Raw genomic sequence first — 20,008 nt, forward strand, 5'->3', positions numbered from 1 at the left:
GCAGCTCAACCATACGCTGGAGCATATTGGTTTGATCCTCCAGCAGCCTCAGCTTTGAATCCTGCCTCCTCTCATCACGCTGCCGCCACCTTTCAGCTTCAGCCCTCTCTTCAGCCCGCCACTTACTCTCTTCAGCCCGCCATCTCTCCTCCTGGTCATTTTGTGCTTTCCTGCACTCTGACATTGTCTGCCTCCACGCATTCGTCTGTGCTCTGTCAGTGTGGGAGGACAGCATGAGCTCAGAGAACATTTCATTGCGAATGCGTTTTTTTCGCCTTCTAATCTTCACTAGCCTCTGGGAAGGAGAAGATCCTGTTATCCTTGAAACACATGCAGCTGGTGGAGAAAAAAAAAAGAGACAGTGGTATTTAAAAAGGACACATTTTCTAGAACAATGGCTACACTCTTTCACGGTAAAGCTTGCTGTTAACATTACATACACAGCACATGTGCTTTCGTTCCAAGGTCGCATTTTGCCTCCCCCCACCACGTGACTAGCCCCTCACCCCTCCCCGTGGCTAACAGTGGGGAACATTTCTGTTCAGCCATAGGCAAACAGCCCAGCAGGAACGGGCACCTCTGAGTGTCCCCTGAAGAAAAGCACCCTATTTCAACGAGGTGACCATGAATGATATCACTCTCCTGAGGATAACACAGAGAGATAAAGAACGGATGTTGTTTGAATGCCAGCAAACATACACTGCAATGCTTTGTTCTAAAGTGATTCCCGAGTACGTGCTACTGGCCTGGTGTGGTAAAGTGTCCTACCATGGTGGACGGAATAAGGCTGCCCTCCCCAGAAACCTTTTGCAAAGGCTTTGGGAGTACATCCAGGAGAGCCAGGGCAAATTAATCATTAAACATGCTTGCTTTTAAACCATGTATAGTATTTTAAAAGGTACACTCACCAGAGATCCCTTCTCCGCCTGGCGGGTCCGGGAGGCAGCCTTGGGTTGGTTCGGGGGGTACTGGCTCCAGGTCCAGGGTGAGAAACAGTTCCTGGCTGTCGGGAAAACTGGTTTCTTCGCTTGCTTGCTGTGAGCTATCTACAACTTCATCATCATCATCTTCCTCGTCCCCAAAACCTGCCTCTGTGTTGCCTCCATCTCCATTGAAGGAGTCAAACAACACGGCTAGGGTAGTGGTGGCTGAACCCCCTAAAATGGCATGCAGCTCATCATACAAGTGGCATGTTTGGGGGTCTGACCCGGAGCACCCATTTGCCTCTCTGGTTTTCTGGTAGGTTTGCCTCAACTCCTTAAGTTTCACGTGGCATTGCTTCGGGTCCCTGTTATGGCCTCTGTCCTTCATGCCCTGGGAGATTTTGACCAATGTTTTGGCATTCAAAAACTGGAACGAAGTTCTGATACCATGGATTCCTCTCCCCATACAGTGATCAGATCCCGTACCTCCCGTTTGGTCCATGCTGGAGCTCTTTTGCGATTCTGGGACTCCATCCTGGTCACCTCTGCTGATGAGCTCTGGCCAGCGTGGCAAGCTGCAGGTGACCATGCAAACAGGAAATTGAAATTCAAAAGTTTGCGGGCCTTTTCCTGTCTACCTGGCCAGTGCATCTGAGTTGAGAGTGCTGTCCAGAGTGGTCACAATAGAGCACTCTGGGTTAGCTCCCGGAGGCCAATACAATCTAATTGCGTCCACAGTACCCCAAATTCGACCCGGCAAGGCCGATTTAAGCGCTAATTCCCTTGTCGGGGGTGGAGTAAGGAAATCGATTTTAAGAGCCCTTTAAGTCGAAACAAAGGGCTTCATCGTGTGGACGGGTGCAGGTTTACATCGATTTAACGCTGCTAAATTCAACCTAAACTCCTAGTGTAGACCAGGTCTTAGACTCCTAAATCACTTAAATGTTTTTGAAAATTTTAGTCCAAAAATACACAAAGTGACAGTATATGAAGGTGGGAAAACAGTAAGGCCAGGAAGACATGTACTGCTGTTGGGAGCATATATTGTAGAAGTTGTTTCATATATTTCTTGTTAGTTATGCTTTATAATTATTTTATTTAGACTTTTTTCCCCTCTTTTAGGACATTTGCCTTTCAGAAATATTGATCAGTTAGGATTTTTTTTTTTTTAAAATAAAACTCATCTACTGAGAGGAAAGATGATCTCTGGTTATGCACTGGACTGGAACTCAGGAGATCCGGTTCAGTTCTCACCGCTAACCACCAGCAAGTCATTTAATCTCTCTGTGCCTCTGTTCCCCATCTATACAATGGAGAGTTCTTTTCTTCCACCTTTTATCTATTTTGTCTTTTTGTCTTTTCTGTTATGTTTTTAGACTGGAAATTCTTCAGGGCAGAAAATTCTCTTATGTGTATATCAGCATCTAGCATAACTGGGCCCTGATCTAGATTGAGGCCTTCAGTGGCCATTAACTTTACTTTAGAAGGAAAAACAAAAACACTGGAAAACCATGCAAAATGTTTTAAAAGTATTTTAAAATCCCTTTGTCCTGTAGCCTGAATATCTTCACAGAACAAAGAGTTTCACATCCTGTACTAAGCAAGCCTTTTTTTTTTTTTTTTTTTAAACATTTGTATTTGAGCAAATAAGGAAAACAAAGCAGCTGTTAGCATAATTTCCCCCCTGAAATAAAGTGTCCTCAATTAAAACAAAACACAATTAATTTACCAGAAAGGTCAGCTATACTAGATAATATATAGTCTCAGACTGCAGATATTTCCTTCAACCTCTGTCACCAACCCCTATCCCCACGTGTAGCAAGATAACTAGCAGCCTACTGCAAGAAAGAAGAGTAAATGTTTCATGCTGCCACTAAAACAATCTGTATTTTGTTTGCATAAAGTGCTCTGGCCTAGGGGCTGTATCTCTGATCTAACTATGTTGTTATAGAGGCATGAATCATACAAGGCTGCTTCCCTCTTGCCTACATTTACTGTTCCTTTAATTATAAAACAGATGACAGATGGTGAGAGAAGATTGAAAAGTCAAGTTTATTCTGAATTCTAACACATAAAAAAGCTTGTGGGGTAAGAATTCACAATAACACCACACTATGACGGGGAGGAAAATGAGGTGAAGGAGGGAGATTGTTCTTTAGTTCTTTGCCTATATTCGTCTTCTACTTTATTTTTAGTGATTACCTTTTTTAGCCCATAGCTACTTTCTCTTTGATGAAGTAGCCACAGGAGCTCACGTCTCCCCCATCTAAGTCTAGCAAGGAGTTTTCAATCTTTCCTCTTAGATCCAGACCTCACCATAGTTATTCAAACCTTTGACATCTCCAGCCTGGATTACTGTAATGCATTCTCATTCATTTTTATCCCTGAGGACCATTCAGAAACATGAAATGCAGCTGCCCACTTAGTGGTGGTTTCATTCAGAAAGCATATTACACGTGTCCTCCAAAGCCTGCACTGGCTTCCAATTAATCTCCAGGTACAATTCAAGATATTGGTGTTGATCTATAGAGCCCTATATGGCTTAATTCCAGACCCTTTGGAACTGCCTCTCCCTTAGTGCTCTGTCCTGACAGCTGAGATGCTTGAGTTAACAAATCCCAAAGTTAAGCATAAGGGCTGGAACAACACATTCCTGTCCTCAGGAGCTTGCAGTCAAATGGTACCAGTGGTACAACATTTAACTCTGAAACTCAGGGCCGGATTAACTCTCCTGTGGGCTCAGGGCTATTAGATTTTGTGGGGCTCTTGTGTACAAGTCTTTTTCCTGGGAGGGAGTTTGGGTGCAGGAGGGGGCTTCAGGCTGGAGCAGAGTGTTGGGGTGCAGGAGAGGGTGAGGGCTCTGGGAGGGAGTTTGGTGCAGGAGGGGATTCTGATCTGGGGCAGGGGGTTGGGGTGCAGGAGGGGGTGTGGGCTGGTGCAGAGTGTTGGGGTGCAGGAGAGGGTGAGGGGTGTGGGCTCTGGGAGGGAGTTCGGTGCAGGAGGGGGCTCCGGGTTAGGGCAGGGGATTGGGGTGCAGGAGGGAATGCGGGGTCTGGGAGGGAGTTTGGTGCAGGAGGGGATTCTGACCTGGGGCAGGGGGTTGGAGTGCAGGAGGGGGTGTGAGGTCTGGCCAGGAGGTGCTTACCGTAGGTGGCTCCCAGCCGGTGGCGCAACAGGACTCAGGCAGGCTGACTGCTTGCCTGCCATAGCCCCACGCTGCTCCTGGAAGTGGATGGTTGCTGGCACGTCTTTGTGGCCCCTGGGGGGAGGAGGACAGCGTGTCTCTGTGCGTTGCCCGCACCCGCAAGTGCCGCTGGGGGTGGGGGCAGCATGCAGAGCTGCCTCCCCCTGTGCCAGGTGCCGCAGAGATGTGCCAGCAGCTAGCCACTTCCAGGAGCAAGGTGGGGACATGGCATGCAGGGAGCCACCCTGAGCTCTGCTGTGCTGCAGAGAGATATCCCTGCCAGTGATTTATTTTTGTGGGGCCCCTCCTTGAGCCAGGGCCCTGGGCTGCAGCTCCTAAAGCCCCTGCCTTAATCCAGCCCTGATGAAACTCACTCCCCTCAGTGGTCTAACTTAGTTTGTTGACCTTCAGAGAAAACTGCAAGGCATGTCTATTTGCACGGGGCGTTTGCTAGGGGAATCTAAAGTTCTTGTTTTCTTTGGGTGGTCATGAAGACAGCTGACTGAATTATCATTGAGTCAACTTGTTTTGAATCCTGTACATGTGCTTAGGGAGCCCAATAGGCATGTTGTATCTATAAAATAATAACCAGTGGTTAAAGTACATCTGTCGAGGAGGGAAAGCTCACCAATATTGGTGGCTGTTGTCACAGGTTTCAACATCAGCTGGTGATGAGGTTTTGCATTATCTCGCGGTTGCAGGACAAAACAAATGGAACAGAAGAAGTGTATCTGAAAGGAGCTGCTGTCCTCAAACAGGCACACAGCAGACGTCAGAGTGACAGAGTGTATGCAGAGCTGGGTAGTGGCACATGGATCGTTTCCAATCCATAGTATGATAAATGTCAAATGTTTAGATTTTGTATGCAGTGTAGTTGTAGCTGTGTCGGTCCAGGATATTAAAGAGACAAGGTGGGTGAAGTAATATCTTTTATTGGACCAACTTCTGTTGGTGAGAGAGACAAGCTTTTGAGCCACACAGAGCTCTTCTTCACCTGGGAAAGGTACTCTGAGCGTCACAGCCAAATGCAGGGTGAAACAGATTGTTTAGCATAAGCAATTAGCACATATTGTAAGGAACCATTCAAGGTAGAGTGGCCTGTTAAAACCTACGTGCCACTCTACCTTGAATGTCCCTTACAGTATGTGCTACTTATGCTAAACAATATGTTCCATCTTGCATTTTGCTGCGATGCTTGGAGTAACTTTCTCAAACCTGAAGAAGGTTTGGCTCAAAAACTTGTCTGTAGCATGGGTCAGGGAGTGTGACAGGGTCAGGCCAGATGGCTCCAGGAGAGTGATAGAAGGCAGATATATTAGCCCCAGGTGAAGTAGGTCCCTTTTTCCTGGGTAAGGTGACAGAGAAGGTTTTTTTTTTTTTTTTTTTCTTACAAGAAGACTTTTAATAGAAGTAAAGAAATCAGCTCTGTAAAATCAGGATGATAGATACCTTACAGGATAATTAGATTCAAAACATAGAGAATCCCTCTAGGCAAAACCTTAAGTTACAAAAAGGACACACAGACAGGAATAGTCATTCTATTTAGCACAGTTCTTTTCTCAGCCATTTAAAGAAATCATAATCTAACAGATACCTAGCTAGATTACTTACTAAAGTTCTAATGCTCCATTCCTGTTCTATCCCCGGCAAAAGCAGCATACAGACAGACACAGACCCTTTGTTTCTCTCCCTCCTCCCAGCTTTTGAAAGTATCTTGTCTCGTCATTGGTCATTTTGGTCAGGTGCCAGCGAGGTTACCTTTAGCTTCTTAACCCTTTACAGGTGAGAGGATTTTTCCCCTGGCCAGGAGGGATTTTAAAGATGATTACCCTTCCCTTTATATTTATGACAGTCCCAAATTGCCCAACCCCGTCGTGTTGAGCAGAGGGTGGGGGATATGTGACAGGGTCGGGCCAGATGGCTACAGGAGAGTGATAGAAGGCAGATATATTAGCCCCAGGTTAAGTAGGTCCCTTTTCCCTGGGTAAGGTAACAGAGAAGGTTCCAGAACAATCAGGAACTTTCTGGAAACAATTAAGGCAGACAGGCTGATTAGAACACCTGCAGCCAATCAAGAAGCTGCTAGAATCAATTAAGGCAGGCTAATCAGGGCACCTGGGTTTAAAAAGGAGCTCACTTCAGTTTGTGATGCGTGTGCGAGGAGCTGGGAGCAAGAGGCGCAAAAAGCTGAGAGTGAGAAGGCTTACTACTGGAAGACTGAAAAGTACAAGCATTATCAGTCATCAGGAGGAAGGTCTTGTGGTGAGAATAAAGAAGGTGTTGGGAGGAGGCCATGGGGAAGTAGCCCAGGGAGTTGTAGCTGTCACGCAGCTGTTACAGGAGCCACTGTAGACAGCTACAATCCACAGGGCCCTGGGCTGGAACCCGGAGTAGAGGGCGGGCCTGGGTTCCCCCCAACCCTCCATCCCCCACAACTCCCTACTTGATACCAGAGGAGTTGACCTGGACTGTGGGCTCATGAAAACAGCCAAACTGAGGGCTGCCGTGAATCTCCGAGGTGAGCAAATCCTCCAATAAGCGCAAGACCCACCAAGGTAGAGGAGGAACTTTGTCACAGGAGCTATACTCCCTCTTATTTTAACTCCCACTATTACCCTTATAGTGAGGATACACCTCCTGTCAAACTCATGAGATGTACTCCTTTTCAGCTTTGTACTGAAGGTTGGTTAATCCCCAAGGAAAAGGCATCTCTGCTATATCAGCAATAACAATGGAGACAATTTTACAGGTCCAACAGCACCTAGATGAAATCTTCTTCCACTATATTCAATACATATCTTGGGTTTACACATATTTATCATGTTTCTTTCATTTTCCCTTACTTTCTGCTAGCTGTAGAATTTACAGAGGCATCAAAACTCAAACAAAAGCCTTCTATGCAGATTCTGATGGTTATTTTTGTCCACATCGGGAGAGAAACTACCACGTGTGCCCTTCCTACCTGTAATCGCTCCCCTGTAATACTTATTCCTGATTCTGGATCACAGGATGCCATTCAAACTGACTTCCAGTACTAAAGCAAATATCATCCTAAAAAATCCCCACAGAGTCTACAGACAACACAAAGGGATCATCGCTTGCCTATCACAGAAATGCAACACCTGTGAGTTGGTACATACAAGCCTTTCTGAATCAGTAGTACCACAGAATTTTCAAGAAATGAAGAATAATTTATCAATTTGAAACCATGGGAGGAATTTCTGAAAAGAAGAATTATTACCCAAGTTGGCAGTAAGTGAACAGATCTCTAAATGCTTCGACAATCATAACTTGATGGGCAGCGGCATGTGTTAATAGCATCATGATAGGTTTATAAATACAGGTCATACCAGGCAAATCTATTTTTAAAAATTTTTTAAATTAAATAAATTAAAAGTAGATAATGGGAACATAATGCATATACTATATTGTAGGCCAAATCTTGAGATCATTATGCAGGCAAACTCCCATTTAATTTACGTGGAACCTGGATTTCAGTTCTGCCTTTGAAAAGTTCTTGCATGAGATATTATCATCATTTATTGTTGGTAGCATCCACCATGTGCTAAACACTTTGTAGACATTCAAAAGAGGATTGTCCCCAACTTGAGGAGCTTACAGTTGCAATTTGAAAAACTGGAAAGATGTCTAGATAAAGTAAAAGCATGAATATAAAACTGAAAAACAGATGAAAACAGTCAATAGCCATAAATGGCACATCAAACTTGGATGAAGTATCAAAGAAGTTTCTATAGGATTCTTTATTGTAGCTAATACTATTAAATATTTTAATAAATTATCTGAGATTTGCTGATGGTACAAAAAAATTAGGAAGGGTTATAAACAGAAGACCATAAAATAAAACTGTAGAACAATTTAAAGAGCTTAGAAATTCAACAGAACTCAATGTAACAAGAATCAATATGGATAAATTCAAAATAATTTACTTAGAGATGGGTGGTGAAATAATATACTGCAAACATATAAAATTGGAAACAGCTGGCTAGAAACCAGCAATGCAAAAAGGGGACAGGGTGGGAGATAATAGGAGATATTGAATTAAGCATAGGCATGATACATAATGTAGTTGCAACACCCAGACACAAATTTCACCCATGTATTTGTAGAATTCTTTTATAAGACCACTGGAAGTAACAATTCCTCCCTACACTGTTATGATGAGACCAAAGGTAGAACAAATGTGTTGGGTTTTGGGTCCCACAACATAATACATATTCATAAACTCCTTGGGAGACCCTTAAAATTCTGCCCCCAGATTAACAGAAAGATTGACATGAATTCCCTGTCTCTAACAGAATCACTTCCTCTTAAAATACTGCAAAATCACTCCTGCCAGAGGTGATTTATTCCTAGGGCTCATAAAAGTACCTTTGAAGAATAATTTTTTGCCTTTGGAACGGGCCACATTACACTGAGCATACTCTGCTCCTGGGGGAATTTTGCACTACTGCGCGAGCACAGAATTCATGTCCCCTGCAGATGTCTTTGCTTCCTCACAGAAAAATGACGTTCTGACAGGGAAGCAAAGGTAAGCTGCAAGAGCAGTCATGCACAATTCCCTAGCAGCACATGTACATCATTCCAGGCATCCGGAGCAGCTGGCAGAGAGGTAAATCACCATGGGGCTGGGGACACCCCAGCCAGTGGCTCCTACGCTGAGCTGGGATCAGCTGCTAGTCCTGGCTGGGCTGAAGGCAAGAGAGGATGGGACTTCCTTTTCCTCTGCAAGGAGTTACTGAGGCTGTGTCAGAACCATCCCCAGAAACCTCCCACAGCCGCAGGAAGCTCAGCATCGTCCCCTGCTTCCTGCCCCCATTGCTCTTCAGCAGTGGGAGGAGGAGTCACTGTACAGGGAGCTGTTCCCCCATCCACCCAACCCCAGTGCATCTGGACCTCCCATACCCAGACACCCCTGCTAAGCCTCACATGATACATCCAGAACCCCCCATGCCCTCCATACCTGAAACCCACCACACTGAACCTCAACCCCTGTATCTGGCGCCCCCTGCACCCAGACCCCCTACGTCCGGACCCAGACCACCCCCCACTGAGCTCCCTGCACTCAACCCCTCACCCCCTGCCCCACACCCATGCCACTGACCCCCAACTAGCTGCACCCAGACCCCCACCTCACCAAGCCCCACTTCCCCAGCACCCAGACCCCCCACACCAAGACCTGTCCACTGAGCCCCAACCACCTTCATCTGGAAGCCCCTGCAGAGTCTCATTGCCCCTGCACGTGAAACCCCCTCAACAAGCCTCTGTGTATCCAGATCCCCCCACACGCCACACCTAGACCCCCTCACTGAGCTGCCTGCACCCAGATTGTCCCACACAGAATCCTCTCACCCCACATCTGGATCCCCCCACACTGAGCCCCTCCACACTTGGATCCTGCCGGGGTGAACCTGCCTGCCTCACAACTGGTGTGCCTAGCACAGAAAGGCAGGGGGCCAGGCCTTCTGCTGTGTCAGGGTCGGGTGCAGCCACAGCACTGAGTCCATGTCGTGGGGGCTGCAGGGTGACCTCCCACCTTCGTGCAGCCAGTAGCTGGTGCCCCCCACTGCCATGCTGGAGCCTCTGCATTTATTTATTAACAAATAAAACTTGCAGAATTTTAAAATATTGTGTGCAGAATTTTTAGGCATAGAATGCCCTCAGGAGTAATACTCTAGACATTTCCATTGGGAGGATAACTCCAGATAGGGTGACCAGACAGCAAAAGTGAAAAATCTGGTGGGGGGTAATAGGAGCCTATATAAGAAAAAGACCCCAAAATCAAGACTGTCCCTATAAAATCAGGACATCTGGTCACCCTAACTCCAGACCTACGCCTCTGTAAGATTTTCAACTCCTGCTTCCACTGCAAGTAATACTAGTTGAACATTGAGTTACATTATCAATAGAATCAGTATAGTTTTCATGAAAAAAATGATAGATTTACAGCAAGTGCACTTACTATATTTGTTTTCCAACTGGTGTTAGCTCCATCCTTGCTTATTGATGGGGAAACTTTTGTTGTTAAATAGAAAAACACATTATTAGATTTCCCAGTCCTCACCCCTGCTGTCTGTAGCATCTATACCTAAAATGGACATACGTATGACAATCCTTTGTTTAAATACTGGTAGCACACAACTGGTTTAAAAGAGTGAATGAATGATTAGAGAGGCTATTTATAAGGAGAAATTGAAAGAATTCTATATGTACAGTTTAGAAGAGAGGTATAACATGGGGACACAATATCAAAGAGGCATATTTATTCAGTAACAAGTACAATGGGAAAGTGCTAATTACAATGACCAAAGGAAGCAATGGCAGCTAAGAAAAGGAAAAGTCAAACCAGATATCATGAAAAATTTCCTATCAGATCAATTAATGGAATAATCTATTTGTATTATAGCAGAGATGACAGGTCTCACTTAGGACCATGCTGGGTGTTGTAAAAAACATAGGAAGATATGGTCTCTGCCCCTCACAGTTTTCAATCCCATTTAAGACAAGATGCCACAAGTGGCAGTAATAAACAGTGGAGGGGAAAGAGAGAAGGAGAAAGAATCTAACACTAAGAAGTACTCATCATGGTACCATCACCACATGTATTCAAGAGAAATATGAATTTAGTGTTATGAATCAGCATAGGAAAGCTTTGAATTTGCACCAGGGCCCTGACCAAAAGACCTCATCCTTTCTGCTATTCGTTATAAGTTCTTGATTTAAAGGCACTGCTTGCACTAGTCCCCTTCTTCTCCACATGCCCCATATGATTTTTTTTCCGGGCTAAAGAACATTCAGCAGGGGATCATTTGTATTTTACTGTATTGACAAGCTATGTTATTCCATAATTTAATTAGAAATACATGTACAACCCTTCATTTTGCCATACTCTGACATATGTTATGCTGCACATAGATTATACAGTATTCACACACACTAGATCTACATACAATTCACCTCTCATTGTGGATGTCATAGACTCTTAGGGTATGTCTACACAGCAAAGAAAAACCCAGACCGCCCACAGCTGACCTGTGCCAGCTGACTCAGGCGTGCAGGGGTCCGGCTACGGGGCTGTTTCATTGCTGTGTAGACTTCTGGGCTTGGGCTGGGGCTCAAGCTCTGGGATGCTCCCATCTCGCAGGGTCTGAGAGCCTGGGCTCCAGCCTGAGCTGAGAAGTCTACACAGCAATGAAACAGCCCTGCAGCCTAAGCCCAGTGAGCCTGAGTCAGCTGGTACAGGCCAGCTGCAGGTGCTTAGTTGCTGAGTAGATATATTCACAGAGTTTGAGGCCAGAAAGGACCACCAGATCATCTAGTCTGACCTCTTGTATATCACAGGCTACTAACACCCTATGTCTTTTTTAAAAATTATTTTAGATAAATGAGTCAATTCCAGTGTTCAAGAATGTGAGAAACTGATAGCATGGGCTGAAGCCAGGGAGAATTTAAACAATTCTTCCCCATATAATTCTATCATTGCACTTTTACCTTGTTCTATTCTCAGACAACAGCATTTCTAAGGGAAAATGATTACTGAATTATTAAACAGCACCACCACTCTATTTGCTATACTCACAAACTGTCCACCACACATACAGGGCCATGAATAAGGTGTGTGAGTATGTATGGGAAATGTATTGCAAAAGAACCAACCTGATGTGGACGAAATGAAACAACTCAATTCTGCATAATTCTCCTCTTCTCCCCTCAACACACAGATAGTCTAGGAACTCCCTAGAACTTGAGGAGTGTTATACTCTTGCAGTTATGCATACAGCCTCTCTCTTTAATCACAGATGAATTCTGATGTTAGGACAGATATACAGAATTTCAATCACGGCTAGACACAGGTTGACTGTGCATTGTGTGAAAAAATACTTTCTTTTGTTTGTTTTAAACCTGCTTCCTATTAATTTCATTTGGTAACCCCTAGTTCTTGTGTTATGAGAAGGAGTAAATTACACTTCCTTATTTACTTTCTCCACATCAGTCATGATTTTACAGATCTCTATCATATCCCCCCTTAGTCATCTCTTTTCCAAGCTAAAAAGTCTCAGTTTTATTAATCTCTCCTCAGACAGAAGCTGTTCCATACCCCAAATTATTTTTGTTGCCCTTTTCTGAACCTATTCCAATTCCAGTGTATCTTTTTTTGAGGTGGGGCAACCACATCTGTATGCAGTATTCAAGATGTGGGCATACCATGGATTTATATAGAGGCAACATGATATTTTATGTTTTATTATCTATCCCTTTCCGAATGATTCCCAACATTCTGTTCGCTTTTTGAACTGCCACTGCACATTGAGTGGATATTTTCAGAGAACTATCCACAATGACTCCAAGATCTCTTTCTTGAGTAGTAACAGCTAATTTAGATCCTATCATTTTATATGTATAGTTGGGATTATGTTTTCCAATGTGCATTACTTTGCATTTATCAACACTGAATTTCAACTGCCATTTTGTTAGCCAGCCACCCAGTTTTGAGAGATCCTTTTGTAGCTCTTTGCAGTCTGCTTGGGACTTAACTTACCAAGGTGCGGTAGCTGGCAGACAAAAGCCCTTTCCCCTGGAGCTTTTAGGAGGCACAGTTTGAAATGCAAACACAAGCCAATGGTTCAGTGCATTAAATTGTCCCGTGTCTCCATCCCTCTCTCTCTCCAACCGTGTGAAGCTGCAGCAAGCAGCTGTATGGTAATGAGAGTGCTGGTGCCTGGCAGTAGAGGAAGTACCCCTAAAGAGAAACACAGTGACAGACACACAGCCCCAATTCCATCCCAAAGTGCAACTGCAGACACCTTAGATCATTTCAAACTAGACTGGACAAAGCTCTAACAAATGTACAATAGGGACCACCAACCCTGCACTGACAAGTGGGATGGACCTGATAGGAGCTACAGAAGGAAAAACCTATGATTCACTTGCTGAACAAGTCAAGTGTAGCTTGACACACATAGAAGCCAATCTTCCACCTTTACAAAGTCCTGGTGCTTCTTTTCCCAAGGAGCCCTGGAATGGGGAGAGGCTGTAAGTGCATGTGCTTTCTGTTGCCTTTTTTCGGGTAGGAATAAAAACCTAACTTAGCAAACTATATCAAGACTAGACACATGTCATTTAGATGGGAGATAACCTGGTAATTAAAGAGAAAACGACCCTTACATTGATATATTTCACCTACCTTCACAGGAGGAGGAGATCTTGTAAGGCTGGGAGCGGACGACTTCCTGTTAAGTTTATCCCTTTTCTTGATGTGATGGACTAAATTCACCTCACAGGATTCACTTCATGACGGGGGATATGAATTTGATCCATTGCTATAAGAAGATCTAAAACGTCTTAGTCCACGAGGCAAACGCCTTGCAGAAGAGGGAGTAAGTGATGGTGGGGCCCCGAGGAGGGAGGAAATAGCGAGACAGATACACTGAAGAACCAGCTACAGTCAGGACATAAACACGTGCAATACATTAATTCAGATCAATCTCCAGAATTTTAGAGGGAAGAGAAATTGCTTCTTTCACTTTACCAACCTCCCTAGCTTTAAAGAATGGTCATTCCAGGAGAAGCTCCCCTAAGGTAACTCCCTGGACTCCCATGGTCTTGGGAACTGTAGGGTAAGCATCGCCGAGAGCCTGCCTGGAACTCCCAGGGTGGGTCTCTAGTCAAGATGACATTTGGTAGCCGTCAGACCAGACACCTGGGGTTTCTGTGGCAGCCCATACCCAGCGCTGGGCTGGAGGGAGCTAAATTGGTCTAGCTACAGAGTGGTCAGAAGGGGGTACTCCCCGTTGGATGGGTGTATTGGTTGGTGTTATTCCAAACCCCAGGCAGGGACCATGAAGATCCAAGGGCAGAGTCTGCGTGGGCCCTGACCTGCGTGGGACGCCTTGTGCCTGCTCAGACCCTCTGTCCCTAGCGGGAAGGATGTTCAGAGGAGCCGGAGGGGCCCACCAGCTAGGACTCAGAGGGCCCCCCGCCGCTCACACACTTGAAGCTCCTTCCCTTCCCAGCCCATCCTCCTCCCCTCCCTCATCCAGCGGCGGCTTCAACTCCTCATTGGCCGCCCTCTGCTGAAGGGAGGATGACGCCTTGGCAAACAATAGGCGCCTTTAGGTATAAATGCACCTCGGGCAGGCGGCGCCGCGATGCTCAGCGCTCCTGGGGGGCTGCAGGCTCAGCCCGGTGCCCTGGCCCTCGCCACCGCCCCGCACGCGGGAAGATGCCCCGGGGGTTTCTGGTAAAGCGGAGCAGGAGGGCGGGCGGCTCCTACAGGGTGCGCCGCCAGGAGAGGGACCTCCAGCAGCCTCTGCAGGTGCCCCCCGCCCAGAAGCCCCCGCCCCCGCCGGCGGCTGAGGCCGGCCCCGCCTTGTCCCCGCTCCCCAAAGCCGCCCGGGAGGAAAGGGAGCCGGTCGCCCCGCCGCCGAGCCCAGAGCCTGCTCCTGGGATAGCCACTTGCCGGCCAACTCCGCCCGGGGGCCCGGCCGCCTGGGCTGCGGGGGGCGCCTGCAGCGCGACGGGGCTGAGGAAGGCTTTCTTCGAGCGCTGCCTCAGCTCGCCCGCCCCCGCCGAGTCCTTGCCGCCCGCCGAGAGGCTCCTGCTGCCGCCCCGCACGCCCCTCCCCGCCCCGGGCGGCCGGCTGGCCCAGGAGCCGCTCTGCCCGGCGCTGAAGCGGCCGCCCCGGGCCAAGGCGCCGGCCAAGAAGCCCAAGGCCCTGCGGAAGCTCAGCTTCGCCGACGAGGTGACCACGTCGCCCGTGCTGGGGCTGCGGATCAAGGCGGAAGGGCCGGAGGGCAGGGCCGGGCCCCCCGCGGGCGGGCGCACGCCGCTGGGCGAGTTCATCTGCCAGCTGTGCAAGGAGCAGTACGCCGACCCGCTGGCGCTGGCCCAGCACCGCTGCTCGCGCATCGTGCGCGTCGAGTACCGCTGCCCCGAGTGCCACAAGATCTTCAGCTGCCCCGCCAACCTGGCCTCGCACCGCCGCTGGCACAAGCCCCGCCCCGCCGCCAGCGCCGACGGCCCGGGCGCCAAGAAGCCCCCGGGCGCCCCGTGCCCCTCTGAGGGGAAGGAGAACAGCAGCGAGCCGCGCCCCGCAGCCCCGGAGGGGCCGCGCCAGCCGCCGCCGCCGCCGCCCGAGCAGGATCAGCACCCCAGCGCCGCGGACAGCTCCTGCTGCCGAGACCTGAAGCCCGCCGGCCAGAGCGCCCTGTGCGGGGCGGGCGGCGAGGGGCTGAGGGAGGCGGCCGCTCCGGGCCCGATCCCCGGCGACAACGAGGTCTTCGTCTGCCCCTACTGCCACAAGAAGTTCCGCCGCCAGGCTTACCTGCGCAAGCACCTCAGCACCCACGAGGCGCCCCGGCCGGCGGCCTACAGCCCCCTGGAGCGGGGCCAGATCACCTTCCCCTGCCACCTGTGCGGGGCTCACTTCCCCTCGGCGGACACCAGGGACAAGCACCGGCTGTGGCACGCCGTGCGCGAGGAGCTGCTGCTGCCCCTGGGGCAGCCCGAGAGCAGTGCCGCGGAAGGGGAGCAGCAGATCTTCTCCTGCAAGCACTGCCCTGCTACCTTCTTCAGCTCGCCGGGGCTCACCAGGCACATCAACAAGTGCCACCCCGCGGAGAACAGGCAGGTCTTTCTGCTCCAGATGGCGGTCAGACCTGGCTGCTAATGAGTAAGAGGGCATGGGAAGGCACGGGCGCCGACAGGGGACTCTCGTTCATAGGCATTGAGCGGTCACCTTTCGGAGTCCCTTTAAACTGGTGTTTGAAATGTGTAGTGCTCCCGGGGGAAGGGGTGGATTTGGTTGTAGTCTGCACTGTTAATGACTCTCCTATAGTTTAAATAGTTGATTTGATAGGATTCTTCAAAACCACCAGTAAACTAAACGAATCCTATCCAAGCTGTAATTCCTATGGAAAGTCGCAGTGTGTGCATACATGTCTACGAAGGAAAAATCAGGAAGGGGCAGGGGAGAGGCTGCTAAGTAGCAGCGAAGGAAAAGGCCCGTTGCCATCATGCCAAAAGTTTAATAAGTCAACCCTAAGTTGACTACGAATTATCCTTGCTGCCTTAATGGACTTAGACTGCAATGTGTGTTCTGTAAATCCAAGAAGTGAGAGAGAATTAGTGACAAGAGTCATATTTTCAGTAAAGTTGGGGCGTTGGTTCTAGGCACGCCCCCCCTCCCCTTACCACTGAAGGTTAGTAACAGTATTTTGAAGAGCTCTTATACAATGCTTGAAAAGGCGAAAACTATCCAAACATAAAAACCTCGGGCTGGCTGTGGGGAGCGCTGGGGAAGAGGCTACTGCCAAAGTGAAAGTAAATCTCCTGTCCCCTCTCCCCCAGGATAGAAGTAAATATCCTATTTAAAAAGAGTATTATTTTTCGTCAAAAAGGGAGACTGGCTTAGTTAAACTGTTTTAATAGAAGCCCCTGGCTCCTCAATTTTAATAATTTATTATGAAGTGTTTTCTTCGCTGTATCCTGTATTAAAAGTACATAAAGTTAAATGTTCATATTAAGTCAGTGTCAAGTCCTATATAACTAGCAATACTTATGGAGAATTAACCGTACTGTCTGCTGTTGGTTATTATTGGCTATTAAAATATGAAGTGTTAACTGCTTGTTAGCTATTTGCGCATTTTCTGATCACTCTATGTTGTATACTCTAGAAAATGTAGTGTAAGCGAAACGCTCCCCTCTAACAAGTGGAAAGCTTTTGCGATTTTAGTGGGTTGCTAGTTTAGCCACGACACTACACAGAAATGGGTACATTCCTTGCATTGTGTTTTATCCAGAACTAAGGCAAAGAGCACCAGTACAAAACCACCACATAGGATGCCTGTAAACGATCCATTTCAGCGCCCAGGCTTCCAAGAGGCTACGATCCCGAATCCCCTCTTTCTCAATTAACTCACACTCCAGCTTTTGTGAACATTAGCTATGTTTAGAAGACACAATCCTTCTACCATGTTGCTAAAGAACAGATGTGATAAGCGCCCCTTCTATACTGACACGCAATATTAAGTTTCCAGTATTATGGCCATTGGGACCCAGGGTATTAGAGAGACAAGGTGGATGAAGTAGTATCTTTTATTAGAGCGACTTCTGTTGGTGAGACACAAGCTTTTGAGCCCCAAAGAGCTCTTCTTCAGGTCTGGGAAAGGTACTCCATGTCACAGTTAAGCTAAACAATCTGTTTCAACTTGTATTTAAGTAGTTAACACACATTCTAAGGGACCATTCAAGGTGAAGAGGCCTGTTGAAAAATAAGATTCTCTCACCCACCTTGTCTCTCTCTACATTAATAAGTGCATTGACTATATATTTCCCCACATTGTAGGGCTCTGTCTAAAAGTTTTAGAATATCATATTCAGAATGCAAAGATAGTGATGTTTCCTCCTGAATCTCTACATACAAAAACTTATTTCAAAATAGGATGGTAAAACTTAGGCAAAAATGATATTTTAATAAAGGATTTAAAACTAATCCTTTTCCTGAAGCTAGCTGATAGGAATGGGTTAGCAGGTGATTTTGTATAGACTAATGGATTAAAATAATCAACACCTGTACCCTCTCAAATGAGCAGAAGAATCAATTTAAAATAGCTGGATTGGCATCCTCTACAGTAATTATTTCTTCACAGTTTAGCATCTATACACAAATAAAAGTATGAAGACAGAGTAGTGAGACTTATATAACACAAGATTAAAGAGACAATATTAGTTTCCTGAGTACAATTATGAATGAGAAGGGTGTTTCTCTTGTTTGGCTCAAGAACTCAGAAGAGTCAATCTATAAACGGGGGAAAACCTTCACACAAAACTCCTGATGAAGCAAAAGTTTCAGCTCAATAACACCGTTTTGTCAGAACTTATCTGAAGAGTGCTATTATTTCAGAAGTGCATCTTTGCAGTGATCTGTTGAGAAACCAAAATGGCTTGTAATTTGGTATTCCAGGAAGGCTTTTAAAAAGTACCAAAAGTCTAAAGGGAGGTTTTACACAAATCTAATTAATTTCCTTAAAGTAAATTCTCCCTTGGAGAAACTCAATGAATGAGACTATCGCACCGCCAGCCTTAATCTTTGCTCCTACAATCAAACAGAATGAACTAAGAACAGACTAAAACCATATAATGACCATCAAATGCTGTTCCTGCAACTAGGTAAGAGCACATAGCTCACACAGCAAGATGTTCTCATGTTTTCAGAGGATCTGTGCTGGAAGCACTATGAGGGGCTAAGGCTAGAGATGTAAAAATTTACACCAAATTTAATAAGGATGAAAACAAAATCACATATTACACCAACCCTTCCCAAACCCTCTAATATATCTGATAACAGACTAAGCCACTCATTGATTTGAATAACAAGAGTCCAATCTTTGCAGAGGAATGGATAATATAAAGAAGGTGGTAAGAATAATTTTATTGTATTATTAAATAGCATGTCTTCTCTTTAACCATTACAAATTTGTAGATACTACATGAATGACAATACATAATTTATATTTCTATTGTTGCCTTATGGTATATTTACACATGCAGTTAGTACCAATGCCATGCTACATTTCGTTATAACAGAATATGCCCAACTCAAAACAAATGTGAGCATTTCATCACCTGTAGGAAAATACCTCTGGGTGGGTGGTATGTGTACTAATCTGCACCTATATGGTTAGAAAACCCCCCCAGCATTTCAGGTCAGACTCCTGGAGAATGTTCCCTTTTCTTCAAAAGTACACATCACTGTAGCAATGAATTTACATCAGAAAAGTGCTTTTATGTAAGAAAGAGTAATATAGATCTAAACTCTGCAGCCTGATGATAAAGGCCACAGCTTCAGAAAAGAATTGACTATTGATACCACTCAGAAAAGCAAACGTTATAAAAATATTTGGAAGCCAAGCATAAATAGAATTTCAGCACAGTGATTTTTCTTGTATTTGGGCATAGGTTATGGCATCACCTGCACAGTTATGAAATGATACATTACATTGTGAAGGAGTTGGTGCTGCTAGCAAATTCTCTTATTTGAACTCTGAAATGCTAAAAGACCATTTATTTTAAGTATTTTATTCTTATAACATAAATAATCTGTACACATCCTGTGCATTAACACTACCTGTGACATTTGATAAGGACGTTACAAATGCATTTTCAATTTAAAATTGTACATTCATTTTCAAATTGTACATATTTATTTATTTCTGTTACAAAGAAAATTTCAATGGGGGCACAATAAATATAATGTAATAAGACTGCAGTCTCCAATTCTGTGTGTGCCTTGAGATTAACAACAGGGTTAAAAGTGGCTATGTTAGACATCATCATCCTGGAAGGTAAAAAGTGCAGAGAAGAAACTACACTGAAAATAATATGGCAGCCTGGAGTTTTATTAAAAAAATAACAAAAGCTAAAATATTAAATTACAAATAAAATTCCAGTGTCGCTGTCTAAAATAAATGTACAGGAAAAGCCTGTGCTAGCTATGGGAGACACACATATCAGGGACATTTTCCTTTAACTGAAAGCAGAGAGTCAGTGCGTTAGGGGGTTGCTGATCACTGTTTATTAGAAAGCTGCAAGTTTCTCAAAGTTTAGGATTTGTTGGCTGAGCCAGAGGAGCGGCGAAGTTTCATGGACATTCGGCTCTTGCTAGTCCGAGGAGACATTGGAGAGGCTAAATCGGTCCCGTCCACCTGCACTGCTGCTGCTGGAATTTCGCCTGGCTGGGTCTCTGGGTAGAAGCCTGCAGAGGACACCAAGCTTGTTAGTACAGTCTTCCTCACTCACAGAAAGGAAATCTAGAGACACGGAACAGATGGGAACTGGAGCTCCGCCATCAGTGCGCAGCATATACTAACCCTTTACCAACTGT

At 46.0% G+C, this 20,008-nt stretch overlaps 2 protein-coding genes across 4 annotated transcripts in view; one reads left to right on the top strand and one right to left on the bottom strand.

Annotated features, from left to right (window-relative positions):
- The first annotated feature begins 14,299 nt into the window (after positions 1-14,299).
- Positions 14,300-16,718, top strand: INSM2 (INSM transcriptional repressor 2). The gene has a single exon (XM_084632447.1). It carries the CDS (start codon positions 14,348-14,350, stop codon positions 15,791-15,793), a length of 1,446 nt encoding a protein of 481 aa, XP_084488573.1. The 5' UTR covers positions 14,300-14,347; the 3' UTR covers positions 15,794-16,718.
- Positions 16,719-18,527: 1,809 nt separating this feature from the next.
- RALGAPA1 (Ral GTPase activating protein catalytic subunit alpha 1) overlaps positions 18,528-20,008 on the bottom strand; it is a 235,006-nt gene continuing 233,525 nt past the window's right edge. For all 3 annotated transcript variants that reach the window (XM_084632410.1, XM_084632409.1, XM_084632408.1), the window contains one exon: positions 18,528-19,879. In XM_084632410.1, coding sequence (XP_084488536.1) covers positions 19,728-19,879 — 152 coding nt within the window. In that variant the 3' untranslated portion in view covers positions 18,528-19,727. The remainder of the gene's footprint in view (positions 19,880-20,008) is intronic.

The sequence above is a fragment of the Lepidochelys olivacea genome, assembly GCF_965140295.1.
Source record: "Lepidochelys olivacea isolate rLepOli2 genome assembly, chromosome: 6".
NCBI classification, from domain to species: Eukaryota; Metazoa; Chordata; order Testudines; family Cheloniidae; genus Lepidochelys; species Lepidochelys olivacea.

Bases quoted from the DNA above. Each gene is read 5' to 3' on its own strand.
- INSM2 (XM_084632447.1), top strand. From the start codon at position 14,348: ATGCCCCGGGGGTTTCTGGTAAAGCGGAGCAGGAGGGCGGGCGGCTCC.